The sequence below is a fragment of the Salvelinus sp. IW2-2015 genome, linkage group LG23, assembly GCF_002910315.2.
Source record: "Salvelinus sp. IW2-2015 linkage group LG23, ASM291031v2, whole genome shotgun sequence".
NCBI lineage: Eukaryota > Metazoa > Chordata > Actinopteri > Salmoniformes > Salmonidae > Salvelinus > Salvelinus sp. IW2-2015.
In genome coordinates this window covers 7,492,047-7,511,916 of record NC_036863.1, presented here as the reverse complement: position 1 = coordinate 7,511,916, position 19,870 = coordinate 7,492,047, and the positions used below count along the sequence as shown (strand labels likewise).

The 19,870-nt window shown below is 42.0% G+C and overlaps 1 protein-coding gene across 16 annotated transcripts in view; it reads right to left on the bottom strand.

The window, feature by feature from the left end:
* Positions 1–19,870, bottom strand: part of LOC111950591 (disks large homolog 2-like) — a 287,220-nt gene that overhangs the window by 30,586 nt on the left and 236,764 nt on the right. For 12 of the 16 annotated variants that reach the window (XR_011473940.1, XR_002875505.2, XM_023968282.2 and 9 more), the window contains 6 exons: positions 17,501–17,670; positions 16,985–17,121; positions 16,098–16,242; positions 15,269–15,440; positions 12,687–12,746; positions 6,334–6,477 (listed from right to left, as the gene is read on the bottom strand). Coding sequence is in view for 14 of the 16 variants with exons in the window: in XM_023968282.2 (XP_023824050.1) it covers positions 6,334–6,477; positions 12,687–12,746; positions 15,269–15,440; positions 16,098–16,242; positions 16,985–17,121; positions 17,501–17,670 (828 nt within the window). In the remaining 2 variants the exon portion in view is untranslated. The remainder of the gene's footprint in view (positions 1–6,333; positions 6,478–12,686; positions 12,747–15,268; positions 15,441–16,097; positions 16,243–16,984; positions 17,122–17,500; positions 17,671–19,870) is intronic. The other 4 variants (XM_023968291.2, XM_023968297.2, XM_023968285.2 and 1 more) reach the window with 3 other exon arrangements.

Sequence of the window (19,870 nt, the reverse complement as noted above, 5' to 3'; positions counted from 1 at the left end):
CTTGGGTAAAGCAGTGGTACCCAAACATTTTTAAGGTGTGTCTCAAAAAATGTGTGAAATAAGATTAGTGTAGGACATTGTCTGAGCATGGTGACCGTTGTAAGCTTTCCTGTTAGAAAAGGCCTACCACGAATCTGAACTGTGACACTACAGAGCAGGTGTGCAATGATTCTGATGCAAAATATTTAGTCTGTTGCAAAGAAGAGTTTCTATTGAACAAATTCAGGTAGGTCCCTCCCAGTTTCATTTCCTCTTTCAGCTTCCGTTTGGTTCTTAAACAGTAAACGGTTTCTGTAATGAATACACCCCAAGTAAATTCCAATCACCCCAGGCAAATAAACATTTGGACCTCGAAGCCAGTTCCCCTGCTGATTTAAATTATGTCCCTCTAATAAGGGACTGATTTAGACCTAGGACACCTGGTGTGTGCAATTAATTATCAGGTTAAACCAGCAATACTCCGGACCTCCAGGCTCTTATTTGAATACCCCTGCAATAGAGCACCTATAAAACATGGTATACAGCTTGTTTTGTTATACAGCATGTTTTGGTTATACAGCTTGTTTTGGTTATACAGCATGTTTTGGTTATACAGCTTGTTTTGTTATACAGCATGTTTTGGTTATACAGCTTGTTTTGGTTATACAGCATGTTTTGGTTATACAGCATGTTTTGGTTATACAGCTTGTTTTGGTTATACAGCTTGTTTTGGTTATACAGCTTGTTTTGGTTATACAGCTTGTTTTGGTTATACAGCTTGTTTTGTTATACAGCATGTTTTGGTTATACAGCATGTTTTGGTTATACAGCTTGTTTTGGTTATACAGCTTGTTTTGGTTATACAGCGTGTTTTGTTATACAGCATGTTTTGGTTATACCGCTTGTTTTGGTTATACAGCATGTTTTGGTTATACAGCATGTTTGTTATACAGCATGTTTTGGTTATACAGCATGTTTTGGTTATACAGCATGTTTTGGTTATACAGCTTGTTTTGGTTTTCAGCTGAGGGATTGTCGGAACGGCCAACCTGCCAGGACCCAACAGAGAATTGCTTCCAAAATGTAACACTAGATGGCAACCAAACTCCAGATGGCACCTGAATGTGCCTTAATATGGCATAAAAGTTTAAACTAAACTTGAAATGACGCCATGTATTTCAAATCTTCTTAATGTAGCGGATAATATTGGTTGGGAATTATATTAATGTAAATGTTTGTCTTTCTGTGATCAAAGAATCACAAAGAATCTGAGACAATCCTGAGAGAATACTCATGAACTGTGCTCAGACCAGCTTTGAGTATATAACTGAGAGGCATTCTCAGTTAAGACAATGCACATGGTTGACCCCCTTGCTAGGAATGAGAAGCTGCTTTCACCACTCTCATTGGTAGATGCACCCTTTTTAAAGACTATTGAGATGGACAAGTTCAGGTAGTCCTTCTCGTTTCGTCCGTTTTCTAGTGAATACAACCCTGATTACACAATGCTTCTGTTAGAACACACATGGGATTTAAGCCAGGCTCTCGCCCTCCCTCAGTGTCCCTAGAGGCCCCCTGTGACAGCAACACAGCCAGCTGCAACCCAGTGATAAGGAGAACGGGATGGTTAGGCAGCTGGAGGCCCACGGGAGGCCATTCTATGCTAGCATGTAGGGAGGTAGCCTACAGTTAAAATGCTGCTGCTAACATAGTTCTGTAATATCGATTCAGCACACCTGCAATAGCTAACAGACGATTGCAGCACCACGGCAACCTCAGGCATCTCAACACAATCATGTGGGCGAACAGGAAAACAAACAAACAGAGAAAGCTCATTGTGAATTCCACCTTTCTCTGGATAAGCTCAGACAACCAATCCCGCCTATGCATTAAACATGCTCCATGATATGCCGCTCTCTTCTCGCCTCCAATTTATTTCATGTCACCTTTTGTTAGGCTTTACCAGAATCTTTATACTCATGCAGGTCCTTTGATATTAAAGTGTTAAAATATGAAAATATTGCTGGGAGAATGCCATGAAAGTGAGAAGTAAACTGCCATTTTGAATGCAGATGGTTGGGTAGGTTGCTTAAACATTTCAACTGTCCAAAAACGTTTATTTTCAACCTTCATGCATTGTCAACGCTGGTCAAAATAAAGTTGCGTGATTTCCATTGGAGTTTTGATAGAGACAACAAGACTGTACATAGAACATGACCATGCTATCTAAGTACTTGTGTTTAAGCAGTTCCCACTCAACCTACTCAATTTACAGTAGAATGAGAGGTGAATACATCCCACTGGGCACAGATGTCAGTTCAACGTTTAGTTTTGATTGACATTTGGTTGAGTTTTCAACTAACGTGAATTCAACAAGAAATATAAAAAAATACCATGTCATTGGATTTAGGTTAAAAGTTGGGTAAAAAAAATAAATGAAATTCCCTTACGTTGATGACTTTTTGCAAATCCAATCAGTCAACGCCATCAAGTTGATTCTTTCGGTCGAAATGACGTGGAAACAACGTAGATTGAACCAGTTTTTGCCCATTGGGTTAACCCTTTGAGAAATGCTTGGAACTGCACAACCCCTTGCATTCTAGAAGAAGAGGTTTTTAAAAAGATACGATTTGATTATTTCCTGCTCCCTCTGAGATGTTGAATGGCAAAGCACCGTTCTCTAGGGTTGTAATTGGATTAGAAGAATGAAAGTGGCAGTGCACTTAGCCCACAACATCGAGGAAATGCCTCCCCAAAAAAGGGTGACAAGGCAATCCAAATAACATGTTCTATGTCCCAAATGGCACCCTATTCCCTACATAGTGCATTACTTTTGACCTGCACCCTATGGGCCCTGGTCAAAATTGTGCACTATATATGGAATAGTGTGCCATTTGGGACGTAACCACTGCCTTCCAGTTAATAATGGTTCAGACAAAGAAGTGGTTATGCCCACCAATGAGCAATTAGACAAAATGTTCCCCTTTTTTTTATTACATACTAAAATGTTCTGGTATTCTGTGATTGTGAGGCTCTGTGATTGTGAGGTTCTTGCTAAGTCTCTGTAAAAGGAGACAGTAGCTAAGGCTCCTTATTAAAACATTGAAATAGCTAATAAAATCATTATTAAATTCAGGTGGACTAAATGAAACTCTGATATCCTGATAGATTGGGTAAAGTTTCCTCTAGGTACAGATCTAGGTTCAGATTCCCCTCCCCCAATCCTAACTTTAACCATCAGTGGGAAAAATGACCCAAGATCAGTGTCTAGGGGCAAATTCACCCTACAGTACGTCAATCGATTCTGTCAACTACCCTTGACCTATCAATAAAGGATTATTGAATCCCATTTGATGGTTCTCAAATGCATCTCAGTTAACAATGTTTGACATGTCAAGACACATCAAGCGTAGGGAAAGTCATCGAAATGAAATGAATTCAATATTGAGTCGGCACATCCAGAAAAATCATCATTCCATCCCTACTTGTCATTTTAAGGCAGAGAAGCATTTGTGTGACACATATGTGCACAATACAAATGGTATGGAAGGATGCTAAGTAAAGCTACATTCTGACAAATGGTTGAAAAAACAATCATACAATTTACTAAATCAAATTTTTGCTTCATCCACATGGCCAGAGCTTGATAAAAACCTACCATAGTGTGCTTCAACTGGGTGACTCTTCAACAGCAAATAAAACAACATACGCCATTCATTTGAACCATTGTCAATGCCCACATAAGTGTCAGCATAGTTTGAAATATCCCTTGTAAGTTTAACTTTGACCAAATACAAAAACAAACCCTACTCCGCCTCTCCTTTAGGCTGCCACATGTGAACAACACCATTTCATTAATACTTATCTAACAAACTCTGCAATTACTTGCATAATGAACAGCAGGCTTATCCATTGAAAGATGATGCAGGGAGTGCCAAGTCTCCAATCCATACACATAAAAACCATTAGATGGTGATGGCTCTGACATCAGCCACGTACTCCTATGGAAAACTCCCGACGGCGCATGAAGCCAGAAATATTTGAATTTGAATCGTGCCATATAACTGAATACGGCTGAATGGCACCAAAAAAAATTGCTAAAGATCATGGTGAAAGTGGCCGTAAGTAGCAAAGGATTATGGTTGATGTAGTAATTTTCATTCTGCCTGAGAGATGCGTGCAAAGAACGTGCATGAGGGCGTGAGCATCCTCGTAGCCCGCCAGCCTGCGATTGGTCTGTGTCACCACGTGGTCCCGTGTTGTTATGATTCTGGACAGTCAGATAGCTAGCAAAAATGGCAAGAAGCTGCCATGTGGGGAATCGTAGTCCCACAAAATGATGCATGTTAGCAGTTAAGCTTTCAAGATAAAGCACTTTCAGTAAAAAGCAAAAAGAGTGATGAAAACTGAACTGCTAATCTAGAAAATGTATCAAAACACTAGAGATGTTTTTTTGAGTAAAGTAATCCTTTAACCGCCTTAACCTTCAGTGTACAGTATTCTGTTAGTATTGTATTGTATTAGGTTGGTCAAACTTGAACAATATGGATGATGCTCAGTTGAACTCATCTGGTCCTAAAAGCATCCATAACACCTTATGCCTTATTGATGAATGCCTTCACACTCCCCAGCTCTGCTGATTGTATCCATAGATACGCTGCTCATGCATAAATGATAAACAGGATGCAATAATATTAAGCCCTGCACAAACAAGATAAAGATAACAACGTGCTATTAATAGGAGAACAAAGACACAAACTGTAATTGTATGCTTACCACTAACGGAATCTTGATCATTATCATATAAAGTGGCACCTCAATACTTACATTTCAATTGATGAGAAGAAGTTTACTGCTGTTCTTGTTGATGTTTCAATATGTAAATGATTATAACTCCCACCGAGGCCAATTAGGAATTACTTTAGTTTTCATATAATAATGCAGATAATTGAAATTCTAAATAAACAAGCAAACATTAACGAAGGTGAAGGCCGTCCTGACCCAGAAGGATAGTGCTTGTGGTTTCAACTACAATGTGTTTAGGGAGAGATAAGAAAGAGAGATCTCAGATAGTTTGAGAATATCTCTAATATCTATGACCAATGCAATCACCACTTGCCCCTTAACACTACGACCACACCAGCGGACAAAAACACGTTGAATGAACATTATAGCAACGTCATAATAGCAACGTCATATTTCAATGGAATTCTTTGTTGGCTTTGCAAAAAGTGCATCTAAAACCATTGAAGTAAAAATGATCCATGCTGACTTCCATAATGACATTTTATGAGTCCTTCTGACAGTAGCTGCTATAGGCTTCAACAAACCACATGTACCAAATACCATGATGCTTTTCAAAGAAAAAACGTTTACTTTGAACAACACTGCCTGTGCTTGCGAAAGATAAGGCCAGCAGTTTTGGACTGGATCAGACCCCTTTGAGACAGAAGATTCACATTTACATTTGAATCATTTAGCAGACGCTCTTCTCCAGAGTGACTTACAGTAAGTGTATTCATCTTGAAGACATATGAGAACAGATAACCAAGACAATTTTGGAATGTTGTTTTGTTTTGTCACAAAATGTCAGAAGGTCAGTTGGCAATGCAATCGACACGAACATCTTACAATTTTATAACTTTCAATGGACTCATAATCAAAGCCAGACTAAGTATAGCACTTTTACTGAGAAAGAAACAAATAACGATAATAAGAAACATTATCATTCAAGTCACACATGGTGCAAGGCAAGTCATGTCAATAGCAGAGGTGTAATGGGGACTGATGGGGAGACCGACGGGCCAATCACGTACATTGAGAGAGAGGATCAGACCCCTTAAAGAGAGAGGACCAGACCCTTTAGAGAGGACCATACCCCCTGGAGACAGAGGACCATACCCCTTGGAGAGAGAGGACCATTCCCCCTGGAGACAGAGGCCCATACCCCCTGGAGACAGAGGACCATACCCCCTTGAGAGAGAGGACCATTCCCCCTGGAGAGAGAGGACCATACCCCCTGGAGACAGAGGACCATACCCCCTGGAGAGAGAGGACCATTCCCCCTGGAGAGAGAGGGAGCTCAAGGGAGGAGAGGCATGCAGGCTTAGAGAGAGCCAGACCTTTGGGAACGAGTGAGTGTGTGAGGTAGTGAGTGAATGAGGTAGTGAGTGAGTGAGGTAGTGAGTGAAAAAGTTAGGATAGGAAGAGTAGGGGCATGGAGAGAGAGGGAGGAGTGTCATGCAGGCTTACAGAGAGCCAGAACTTTGGAAACGAGTGAGTGTGTGAGGATATGAAGAGAGCATGGGCATTCCATGCAAAGCTAGGCCATGCAGCGGGTAGTGGGTAGAATACCTGGTGATCTCGAAGTCAGGGAGCAGGCCTAAGTGATAGTGAGGGAAGGGTATGGAGTGGAGGAGGCTTTTGTCGCACTCCACGGGGGAATAGTGGTGGGGAGAAGGTGCTTTGTTCACAGTGCTGTAAACTGGCTCAGGAGGCCTGGGGGGTGTCGAGAAGAAGCAGAGAATAAGTGGTTAGTAGAGAGAGAGAGAGAGAGGAGGAGAGAAGAGAGAGAGAGAGAGAGAGGAGAGAGAGAGAGAGAGAGAGAGAGAGAGAGAGAGAGAGAAGAGAGAGAGAGAGAGAGAGAGAAGAGAGAGAGAGAGAGAGAGAGAGAGAGAGAGAGAGAGAGAGAGAGAGAGAGAGAGAGAGAAGAGAGAGAGAGAGAGAGAAGAGAGAGAGAGAGAGAGAAGAGAGAGAGAGGAGAGAGAGAGAGAGGAGAGAGAGAGAGAGAGAGAGAGAGAGAGAGAGAGAGAGAGAGAGAGAGAAGAGAGAGAGGAGAGAGAGAGAGAGAGAGAGAGAGAGGAGAGTGAGTGATGAGTAGATGAGATGCAGAGAGAGAGAGAGAGAGAGAGGAAGACTGAAGAGATCAGAGAGAGAGAGAGAGAGAGGCAGAGAGAGAGAGAGAGAGGAGAGAAAGGGAGAGAGAGATGACGAGGAGAGGAGAGGATGAGAGATGAAGAACTGAAGAGAGAGGAGAGAGAGAGAGAGAGAGAATGAGAGAGAAGAGAGAGACGAGAGTAGAGAGAGGAGAGAGAGGAAGAGCAGAGCACGGAGAGAGATGGAGAAGAGCGAGAGAAGATAAGCTGAGCAGAGAGAGAGAGGACGAGATTACAGAAGAGGAAGAAGAGACCAATCCGTTGCAAGTGAGATGATGTAAGAGGAGATGAGGAACAGAAGAAGCAGCGAGAGAGATGAGACGAAATGGAGAAGAAGAGCAAGCATTGGTCCTGAGACTCTGTTCACAACAATCAACCACGACATCAAGCCGCGTTGCAGCGCAGAGCCCCCAGGCAAGCCAGCCATCAATTAGACAGACGTCGTCGAGCAGAACGAAATTCAGTTGGAGAAGGAACCAAAATAGATTAATTACTGATCTTGACGAGGAACGTGATCCCTCGTCTACCGAGTACGTGTTGGCGCTTGGTTTCTGATTGAGTGCGGTCCACGATGATCCGCGTGGCCCGAGCTTATACGACCGTGTACTTTGAATGTCGGTCGTATTCGGCTCGAGACTTATGAAGGTGGTGTCACTTATGTGGCGGATCACTCAGAGACTAGACTGCCTCGTCCGTTGATAGTGAACATTCGTCTACACCGTCGTGAGAGCAAGACTCATACTATGATGATAGCTAGTGGGTCGTGCAGCTCAGACCTGGACTCAATGCGAGCTATTTTAAGATGCGTATAAGATGGTGGACTTGGTCAGTTAGGTCTGTGTCTGCTACGCCCACTGTCTGGAAGTTTACTCGAAGCAGGGCAGCTTGCGTATCTCACTTATTGTGGACGGAAGCGCAATACGTCTCATTGCTGACAGAATACTATACAGTCCATCACTGGTTGAGCTAACATGAGATAGGTACCTCGGACTCCAGAGGCGAGCATGGTGTCGTTCGTATATCAATAAATGATCAGCGCTAGCCTCGTTATGGATGGGCGTATCAGCGCAAAATTCATTAGGAGAAAACAAAACAGGATAATGTACTTGACGAGCGAATGTTGGGACCAGAGATTAACCGTCAAAAAAGAGACAGAGTGCAAACTAGAAGTGCTATTGCGGTTGTCGCGGTTCCAGTCCTGAAACAGAGACCGTAGCAAGTATAACACACAGGTGGCAGATATAACCGTGGACGAGAACGGTGACCTGACCAAGCATCTGTGGTCAAGGAGACAAGAGCTTTTGACTATAAATGTACCGACCTCAGTGAGGCATAGCCTTGACTATTCATTTGAGACAGGCCGCACAGTAAGGCAGACATGGCTTCTCAGAGAGAGACAGGCTATGAATGCACCACTGGCCCAAAACACATGAGGTGAAACGTGAGGCTGCAACTTGCCCATAAACGCTCACTGCCCCCAATGTATGACCATATTAAGAGGAGACAATATTTTCCGCATCAAGATTACAACACAGATCCACAAAGAATGTTCGCAAACCAAATCCATTAATGATTAAACTCTCCCATATCATACTGGGTGAAAATTCCACAGTGTGACCATCACAAGCACAAGTATTCCGTGACCTGTTGCCACAAAAGAAAAGGGCAACCAGTGAAAGAACAAACACCCATTGTCACATTAAACCCATATTTCATGGTTAAATTTTATTTAACTTTGATGTTGCTTTTAGCGGCATTTGTAACATTGCTAGAACACACTGTAATATATATATAAAATATGACACTTGTAATGTCTTTATTGCTTTGAAACTTCTGTATGTGTAATGTTTACTGTTAATTTGTATTGTTTAATTTCACTTTTGTATATTACTACCTCACTTGCTTTGGCAATGTTAACACATGTTTCCCATGCCAATAAAGCCCCTTAGAATTAATTGAATTGAGAGAGAGAGAGAGATGGAGAGAGAAATAACACATAGGTTGCGGGAGTGAAAAAGGAAAGGAAGAAGCCAACCTTTAGTTGGTTTATAAAGCATGTACATGTGCACTCACGTTTTTGTTGTTTTAAATGCAAAACGCCTATCAATCAATCAATCACATTTATTTATGAAGCCCTTTTTACATCAGCCGATGTCACAAAGTGCTATATAGAAACTCAGCCTAAAACCTCAAACAGCAAGCAATGCAGATGTAGAAGCGCCTACAGTTACATGTTTTAGTTTTATTCTACAGAATTTGAATTGCACTTTCTGGGGTAAAAGCATTCTTTCACCCCCCATGCTATCGCACAGAGAGCCCTCCTGCAGTCTTCCACTTATCTAGGTCTTACACTCCTGCAGTCTTCCACTTATCTAGGTCTTACACTCCTGCAGTCTTTTCCACTTATCTAGTCTTACACTCCTGCAGTCTTCCACTTATTCTAGGTCTTACACTCCTGCGTCTTCCACTTATCTAGGTCTTACACTCCTGCAGTCTTCCACTTATCTAGGTCTTACACTCCTGCAGTCTTCCACTTATCTAGGTCTTACACTCCTGCAGTCTTCCACTTATCTAGGCTTACACTCCTGCAGTCTTCCACTTATCTAGGTCTTCTACATCCTGCAGTCTTCCACTTATCTAGGTCTTACACTCCTGCTCTTCAGTCTTCCACTTATCTAGGTCTTAACTCCTGCAGTCTTCCACTTATCTAGGTCTTACACTCCTGCAGTCTTCCACTTATCTAGGTCTTACACTCCTGCAGTCTTCCACTTATTAGGTCTTACACTCCTGCAGTCTTCCACTTTTCTAGGTCTTACACTCCTGCATCTTCCACTTATCTAGGTCTTACACTCCTGCAGTCTTCCACTTATCTAGTCTTACACTCCTGCAGTCTTCCACTTATCTAGGTCTTACACTCCTGCAGTCTTCACTTATCTAGGTCTTACACTCCTGCAGTCTTCCACTTATCTAGGTCTTACACTCCTGCAGTCTTCCACTTATCTAGGTCTTACACTCCTGCAGTCTTCCACTTATCTAGGTCTTACACTCCTGCAGTCTTCCACTTATCTAGGTCTTACACTCCTGCAGTCTTCCACTTATCTAGGTCTTACACTCCTGCAGTCTTCCACTTATCTAGGTCTTATTCACTCCTGCAGTCTTCCACTTATCTAGGTCTTACACTCCTGCAGTCTTCCACTATCTAGGTCTTACACTCCTGCAGTCTTCACTTATCTAGGTCTTACCACTCCTGCAGTCTTCCACTTATCTAGGTCTTACACTCCTTCTGCAGTCTTCCACTTATCTAGGTCTTACACATCCTGCAGTCTTCCACTTATCTAGGTCTTACACTCCTGCAGTCTTCCACTTATCTAGGTCTTACACTCCTGCAGTCTTCCACTTATCTAGGTCTTACACTCCTGCAGTCTTTCCACTTATCTAGGTTTACACTCCTGCAGTCTTCCACTTATCTAGGTCTTACACTCCTGCAGTCTCCACTTATCTAGGTCTTACACTCCTGCAGTCTTCACTTATCTAGGTCTTACACTCCTGCAGTCTTCCACTTATCTAGGTCTTACACTCCTTCAGTCTTCCACTTATCTAGGTCTTACACTCCTGCGTTCTCCACTTATCTAGGTCTTACACTCCTGCAGTCTTCCACTTATCTAGGTCTTACACTCCTGCAGTCTTCCACTTATCTAGGTCTTCACTCCTGCAGTCTTCCACTTATCTAGGTCTTACACTCCTGCAGTCTTCCACTTATCTAGGTCTTACACTCCTGCAGTCTTCCACTTATCTAGGTCTTACACTCCTGCAGTCTTCCACTTATCTAGGTCTTACACTCCTGCAGTCTTCCACTTATCTAGGTCTTACACTCCTGCAGTCTTCCACTTATCTAGGTCTTACACTCCTGCAGTCTTCCACTTATCTAGGTCTTACACTCCTGCAGTCTTCCACTTATCTAGTCTTACACTCCTGCAGTCTTCCACTTATCTAGGTCTACACTCCTGCAGTCTTCCATTATCTAGGTCTTACACTCCTGCAGTCTTCCACTTATCTAGGTCTTACACTCCTGCATCTTCCACTTATCTAGGTCTTACACTCCTGCAGTCTTCCACTTATCTAGGTCTTACACTCCTGCAGTCTTCCACTTATCTAGGTCTTACACTCCTGCAGTCTTCCACTTATCTAGGTCTTACACTCCTGCAGTCTTCCACTTATCTAGGTCTTACACTCCTGCAGTCTTCCACTTATCTAGGTCTTACACTCCTGCAGTCTTCCACTTATCTAGGCTTACACTCCTGCAGTCTTCCACTTTATCTAGGTCTTACACTCCTGCAGTCTTCCACTTATCTAGGTCTTACACTCCTGCGTCTTCCATTATCTAGGTCTTACACTCCTGCAGTCTTCCACTTATCTAGGTCTTACACTCCTGCAGTCTTCACTTATCTAGGTCTTACACTCTTCTGCAGTCTTTCCCACTTATCTAGGTCTTACACTCCTGCAGTCTTCCACTTATCTAGGTCTTACACTCTCTGCATTTCTTCCACTTATCAGGTTCTATTTATTTCTTACACTCCTGCAGTCTTCCACTTATCTAGGTCTTACACTCCTTGCAGTCTTCCACTTATCTAGGTCTTACACTCCTGCAGTCTTCCACTTATCTAGGTCTTACACTCCTGCAGTCTTCCACTTATCTAGGTCTTACACTCCAAGATAGCTTTAGCATTAGCACTCTAGTGAGTTTTCCATCCACTTTATCTTTGAGATTAATCAAAAAAATGTAACTTGTTTTTTGCATGAACCGAAGTGTTTTGAACCATGATAGTACCAGGAAAGGAAAGCCTACTACCATGTGTATGGTGCGTTAGCCAGCCACATATCGGAAAAAAAACTTTAGTCATTAATGTCCAAAACGAAAAACTTTAAGCTTAATTTATTTATTTTTATAATTAATTTTGTCAATGGGTATTCATAGTACATTACTAAACCCAATCAGATCCCAGAAACTCAGTGTTTCTATTCAAAGTAGCCTTTTTTTGCCCTGAAAAGGCTACTTTGAATAGAAACACTGACATGATTATGGGGGGATGCATACTCAGACAGCACATTTAAAAATATATATATATGATTACAGTAATCATGTCAGTGTTTCTGTGTTTCTCTCTATATATATACATACAGTATATTTAACTTGAGCACAGTAAAATGAGACTTATTGTATATGCATGCAGCCTCTTTTGTGTTAAAGAGACTGGACTTTGTTTATCATGCATCCTTACACTTTGTTACAAATGCAAAGTCACTCACCCAACATTGCACCTTGAACCAAATGCTTTATGCTTTATGTGCGCAGATATTGATACGTGTACATTTACAAAGCCAATCTGGGTAAACTCTCTCTCTACCTCTGTAACCTGCATATATGTTTWAAAAAATGGTGTTGTATTGATTGCTGCCGCGTACTTGGCCAGGTCTCCCTTGCAAAAAATAACCCTGTGTCTCAATGGGATTTTAAGGTTAAATAAATATAAATAGATAAATATACATAAATAGCCACCTCTTTATGATGTAAATTGTTAAATCACACTGCCAGATTACAATGAGGTTTATGGTAATTTGGGGGGTTTTCACATTACTTTTGCACATGAAAATGTTGCCACTCTGTATAGGCTGTGTTGTATTTAAAGACAAAATTAGGAAAGAGATGTGTCACAGATGGAATGAGAGAGCAAACATGAGGGCCAAGTCAGCGGCCATTTTGAAATGTCTCACCTCAACTGGAAGTGCTGCGACTCAAACCTGTGAGCCTCCCCGTCATCTATGGAGGCATTTCTGATTGGGGAAGAGATAAGACCAATAAAGGAAGAGCAATAATAGTCCGAATCAGAGAGGCAATGCCAAGAAGACCGAAAGAAACTGCAAACAGAACTAGATTTTACTTGGTTTTATGAATTAGAATTACGAACACCAATAGCTTTATATTTACAATATAGTTTGTTGGCATTTAGCATAAAAACTAAATGAAGAACAAAAATCATGCACGTGTTTTTGTGTTTGACAAAACAAACAGTTGGACGCATGCTACAGAGGATGACACAAAGTGTTTGGTCAGGGAGAATTGCTGGACTTGATAAACATAAATAAATTCCTTACAAAAGAGACTACAAGAGGGACCACCATGCACTTAATGCATTTATAAAATGCCAAAGTCCTAATTGCTAAAGGTTCCTGGTTGATATGGATCAGTAATGTAGCACCTTACATTTAACTAATGTAACGAGTGAGTGAGTGATCAAATTAGTAACGATTTGTGTGCAGTATGTGTCCATTATGTGTGCATTACTGTGCCATTTATTTGTGTATATTTTAAGAGGTTTTCTAAAACACTTGCATGTGCATTACTTTAAGACTGTTTGTGTGTGTGTGTCTGTATGTGTGTGTCTGTGTGTGCGTGTGATGCTCCGTTGGTTGTAGTGCAGCATTAGCCATTCTTTTTCTCCTGCAGATTAAATCAGTGTGGTTGGATGTAAGCCTGCCTGCTCAGTGGCCCACTTTCTATCTCTCCCAGTACTATACCCCACCACTCCACCCCTCCCCCCACTAAACCCACTGTGTCGCATGGCCCAGACTCGTGATGCCTCTACTTGGCCACAGCTCTGAGCATGCTGCAGCACAGCAAAGACACAGATATCTCTCCTCTCCTCCTGCACTCTCTAGCTCACTTCACTGAGCTTTTTTGATGAAACCCAATCAGATCCCAGCTCCCAGCTAGCTGCCTCTTGTAGAAACATTAAGCATGGGCTTCCTTTTCCCATCAAGACAGTATGAAGAGCGACTTCATTTTCATTCTTCAATAATGCAATAGAGCAACACGTCTTGACATTGATACAACCAATGGTGTGTTGGATACCACCCACATACGTTTTCTTGACACCCCCCCATTATCATATTGGAGGAAGAAATACAAAAAGAAATAAATGAAGTCAATATAAATGAATAAATGGGCTAATAATTATTTATCTATTTATGTGTTCATGTATTTATCTATTTATGTGTGCATGTATTTATTTATTCATGTATTTATCTATTTACGTCTGCATTTATTTATGGCAGGTTTGGTTCTCTATAAGCTAGCAGGGTTGGGGTCAATTTGAATTGAAGTCAGTCAATTCAGGAAGTAAACTGCAATTCCTATTCAATAATATAATTTTTTAATTCTAATCACTTCCTGAATTGACTGACTTCAATTGAAATWGACCCCAACCCTGTTAACTAGTGGGGCCACCCTCTGAATTAAAGTCCAGTGTGTTTTCTATCTCAAACCATCTATTAAATGCTCAACTGYATGAAACTTTGAACTAGAACACAATACTACAATATTTTTTTATTTTATAGATGCAAAACTGTGCAGATTAAAACATATATTGAAATGATTTGGCACTATAGTATTTATGCATTCTGTTTAATTTATCAAACATATCAAGAAGACAAATTTGATTGATGTGGTACAGTAGGAAGTTACTAAATGAACTTGCAGTTGTCTTAGTTCGTCTTGTAGTGATCAAGACTGTCTTTCTGTTCTAGAACGCTGATGACAGGTTTGAAACATATTTTCTCCATAAGGACTGCTAAGTCATTTCGTGTTGCTCTGAATTTGCCTGGGCACTGAGCCAATCAACACGCAGCCTGGATGTCGCTTGGAGTAACACGTCTGCCATGCGTCAGAGACAAAATGCTGATCCATACAGTGGCCGGCAGGAGAATACGACATCACCACAAGCCTCATCACTATATTACTCCAGCATAACACTCCACTTCTCTCCTTTAGTAGAAACTTTAGTGGAAAATCTATTAACTGTTACCCAGAAATGATTTGATATTAAGATAAAAATGCCTGCATTGGACAGTTAAATTGAATAAATTATTTAGATCCGCCCATTTTTACATACATTATATTATTAGATTCAAAGAGCAAGCTTAAAAACATACAGCAAGGTGGAAAAGGTGCACACACTGACCATGCCAGCCTTCAGCATATCTTCACGTGTCTCTACAAAGTAGCGCCAGATTAAAAACAGTGCAACAAGACAACAGAGTTGAAAAACAGGACTCGCAAGTGCAAAAGAGCACAGGATGAAAGAGCACAGGATGAAAGARCACAGGATGAAAACAGCAGGGACTAGAGAGGTGGGAAGGGAGGTTGGGGCAGGAGGACAAATCCCAAAAGCAATCAATGCCAACACAACTTGTAACGTCATTTAAGATTGCTTTTGAGTTTCCATAGAACATGGGGTGGGGTGACAGAGGCTCTACCTGTAATACTACTGCTGTCTGGTAGGAAGGGATGTAATTACCGTAAGAAGGAAAAACCATCCAACCTGTTAATGTCCTCTTCCCCGAGTAAGTGTTTTGGGAGGGGGGAGTACCTTCCAGGAGAGATGGGCATGGGGGGAAGACTGCACTTGTACTCCAGAGTGCCGTTGTTGCCCACGGAAGAGATATGATTTTCCATTGCTGGAGAGAACGCTGGAAAGAAAACAGTTGTGTACATTGCTCGTCAGACTTCAGCATTCAGTTAATGACTACACGTATCAATCAACCAATCACTTAATCAAATACATATAATTTAGAGGCTCACATATTTAGAGGCTCACACAATGTTGCAACATTGGCATAATACATGATCTAAAAACACAATAGAAATATGACTAAATCCAATGCTTTGGCATTCAAATTTACATGGCAAGGGAGTACACTATGCACAATGCACTCAAAAACAATCACTACACACATCACAATCAAATTGAGGCTCTATCTAAACTCAGGGATGATACTAAAGAGTTGAACAAACATGCTGCATCAGAGTGAAAGGAAACATTCATTTGCAAAGTGAAAGATGACTGCCCTGATCTAGAACAGTAGAGGTTACTCATACAGGTTTAATCTGTCATTTAAGTGTTGCTCTCTTCTACACTATTCCCACTACAAACTAAAATTGTCTCTCTACAGGTGGGGGACTAGGGTAAAGTTGCCACTAGACGGTGATCTTGGGTCAGTTTTGCACTGCCCCCCACTTAAGGTCAGGATGGGGGAAGGGGAAGCTGATCCTAGATCTGTAGCTGGTGGAAACTTCACGCCGGAGCACGGGTGGGTAGAGCGGTGAAAAAGAGGTGACAAACTCACAGTGCGTGATATCAGGTGGCCCATAGGGATCTGATAAGTAAACACTGGTGGGCTTGCCCACCTTCAGGTACACAACGTCAGACGTGTTCTTCAGTATGGCTACAGCCTCCTCGTGGGAGACCTCTTCCAGCGTGTAGTTGTTCACCTGTTGGGGTGGAGAGAGCATAGAGAAAATCACAGGCATTGCGTGAGATGGTTAAACCTCATGTTCCACTCCTCACATGCCAGACCGACATCATGCTACTTGGTGCTGCCAAGTGCAGCCTGCCAAATGCAGATTACGATGGCTGGGGATCCCCCGGAGCTGGAGGCAGCAGGAAGGTAGCTAGTTGAATTAACCTGCAGTTAAGCAAATCACTCTTCTGAAAAAGGGTGTGTTGCTACAACGTAATACCTTTGTGTATTACTGTGAAAGAATTATACTGTATAACAACCTTCATAACACATTTATTCAACATCCTTCATAAGGATTTGAAAAATATATATATCTATTATACAACATAAATGTACATTTTACTGTGTACAACCTTCTGAAACACTATTCACTCCTCCGTTGTACAATGTTGGCAGGTAGCCTAGCGGTTAGGAACGTTGAGCCAGTAACCAAAATCGCGGCTTCGAATCCCCGACCCAACTAGGTGAAAAATCTGTCAATGTGCCCCTGAGCAAGGCACTTAATCCTAGTTGCTTTGGATAGGAGCGTCTGCTAAATGGCTCAAATATAAATAAATAAACCACTATTTGAAAACCCTTATGAATGATGTTGAATACATGTGTTATGAAGGTTGTTATGCAGTACAACGCTTTCACAGTACAGTATGTTAGTGGTCCACCTATGCGGGATGAGGACAGGGCAGTGCAGGGATAGTGAAGCTGCAGTAACTTACCATAAGCAGCCGGTCTCCAACCTGCAAGCGCTGGTCCTTCTGTGCTGCACCTCCATCTATGATCTTGGTGACAAAGATGCTGTTGTCCCCCGGGATGTGCTGGTTGCCCACCCCTCCTGCGATGCTGAAGCCCAGCCCTGAGGAGAAATAGGGTGGAGGTTGAAAAAGAATGTGTTGTGGCCCAGGGTGGTTTAGTGGTTTGGCTGGTGCCTCCAGATCACAAGCACAAGCCACTTATATCAGCAAGGTACGCGTTACAGACAACTGTAGCGCTAGAAAGTAGACATGAAGCATAAGAAGATGTTTCAGCAAAAATAACCTTGTGTTTTTGCTGCTTCGCTGATGTGCCGCTTCTGCGGCCAGTGTAGCATGTTTAATTGATTTCAGTGGGTTTGTCTCAATTCCTGCCAACGGAAGTGGGTACAAAACCCCCAATAACAAAATACTGAACAAAACAAAGAATATTGGATGTGCATGGTTATAGATAGACAAACAAAGGAAAGGGAGTTTAGCAACCTTTTGGTCCTTTGATGAGTTTGATTTCAATGATAGTTTCCAGCATGGGTCTCCTCCGGCGAACGTACAGCCTGACGATAGAGCCGGCCACCTTCAGGGCCTCCACTGCCTTACTGTGAGACACCTCAGACACGTCGGCATCATTCACCCGCAGTATGCAGTCATTCACTCTGCAAGAAAGGAAGAGGATGGGAACATGAGTGTAAACCTGGGAAAGAGTATTTGTGTGTGAGCGTGTGTGGCAGGGGCCCCTGCTGCAGTGTTAGCCTTTAACCCAGTGAGGAGAGGCCACAAATATCCATGTCCCCGCGTTTAAGGCCAGAACTCTCCTGAGGCGCATTGTAAGGGACCAAGCTGGATTCCTATGCGGCAACCACGCACACACACACACAACACACACACACACACACACACACACACACACACACACACACACACACACACACACACACACACACACACACACACACACACACACACACACACACACACACACACACACTCAAGCAGAGCGAGAGATTCTGCCTATTTACACAAGTATAATAGCTGTGTTTTTATCATCAGCATGGAGCCTTGGTCAGCAGTGAGTTTTGTTAGTTTGCAGTAAGTACACTATATGCATTTCCAGTGCAATGCCCAAAGTTGAATGTCTGATTATTATACAGCTGTTCAACTACTGAACAGTTGGGGTGTATTCATTAGCACACACCCCAGCAAAGCAAAACGTTTGCACCATATGCTTCATAAAAAGGTATTTCATTCTGAACTAAAAATATAATTGGCCGTGTCCAAAATATGTCTTGCCTACTGCTTACTAAAACTACAGGTAAGTGACAAAATAAAGGAAGCACTTAAGTAAATGAGAGTTCTGGCGGCTCTGTTATGGTGTGGGGTGCATTTTCCTGGCATGGTCAAGTTCCACTCAACCCCTTAGAACACAAGGTAAACACCAATAAATGCACAATAAATGTCATTCTGAGGGATGTCATTCAATGTCATTCAATAAATGTCATTCTGAGGGATGTCATTCAATGTCATTCAATAAATGTCATTCTGAGGGATCACCTCCAACCTACGGTGAATAATTTCTATCCTGATGGTAGTGGGCTCTTCCAGGATGACACTGCCCTCTTCCACAGGGCACGAGTGGTCACTGAATGGTTTGATGAGCATGAAAATGACATAAACCACATACCATGGCCGTCTCAGTCACCAGATCTCAACCCAATTGAACACCTATGGGAGATTCTGGAGCGGCGCCTGAGACAACGTTTCCACCACCATCAACAAAACACCAAATTATGGAATTTATCGTGGAAGAATTGTGTCGTATACCTCCAATAGAGGAGTTGTAAAGAAAACAGAGTTGTAAAGAAGAAAGCAGAGTTGTAGAAACCACCATATCTCAGACTGGCTAATAAAAATAAAAGATTAACATAGGYAAAATAACACAGACACTAGACAGAGGAACTCTACCTAGAAGGCCAGAATCCTGGAGTCRCCACTTCACTGTTGACGTTGAGACTGGTGTTTTACAGGTACTATTTAATGAAGCTGCCAATTGAGGACTTGTGAGGTGTCTGTTTCTCAAACTAGACACTCTAATGTACTTGTGCTCTTGCTCAGTTGTGCACCGGGGCCTTCCACTCCTCTTTCTATTCTGGTTAGAGCCAGTTTGCCCTGTTCTGTGAAGGGAGTAGTACACAGCGTTGTACGAGTTCTTCAGTTTCTTGGCAATTTCTCGCATGGAATAGCCTTCATTTCTCAGAACAAGAATAGACTGACGAGTTTCAGAAGAAAGTTCTTTGTTTCTGGACATTTTGAGCCTGTAATCGAACCCACAAATGCTGATGCTCCAGATACTCAACTAGTCTAAAGAAGGCCAGTTTTATTGCTTCTTTAATCAGCACAACAGTTTTCAGCTGTGCTAACATAATTAAAAAAGGGGTTTTCTAATTATCAATTAGCCTTTTAAAATGATAAACTTGGATTAGCTAACACAACGTGCCATTGGAACACAGGAGTGATGGTTGCTGATAATGGACCTCTGTACGCCTATGTAGATATTCCATAAAAAATCTGCTGTTTCCAGCTACAATAGTCATTTACAACGTTATCAATGTCTACACTCTATTTCTGATCAATTTGATGTTATTTTAATGGACAATTTTTCAAATTTTTCAAATACCACTCCTATGTGGTTTGAGGTTGAAGGTGATTTGCCTCCCCCCCTCCCCCCACAAAAAAAAGATTGCACGATTGCCCCTATCACATCCATTGCTTGTCAGCTAGAGGTGGCTAAAGTTAACTGAAGTTTGTAACGGCTGTTTAAAGAGAACTGAACCATGTGTCTCCTGGTTCAGTTCAGTG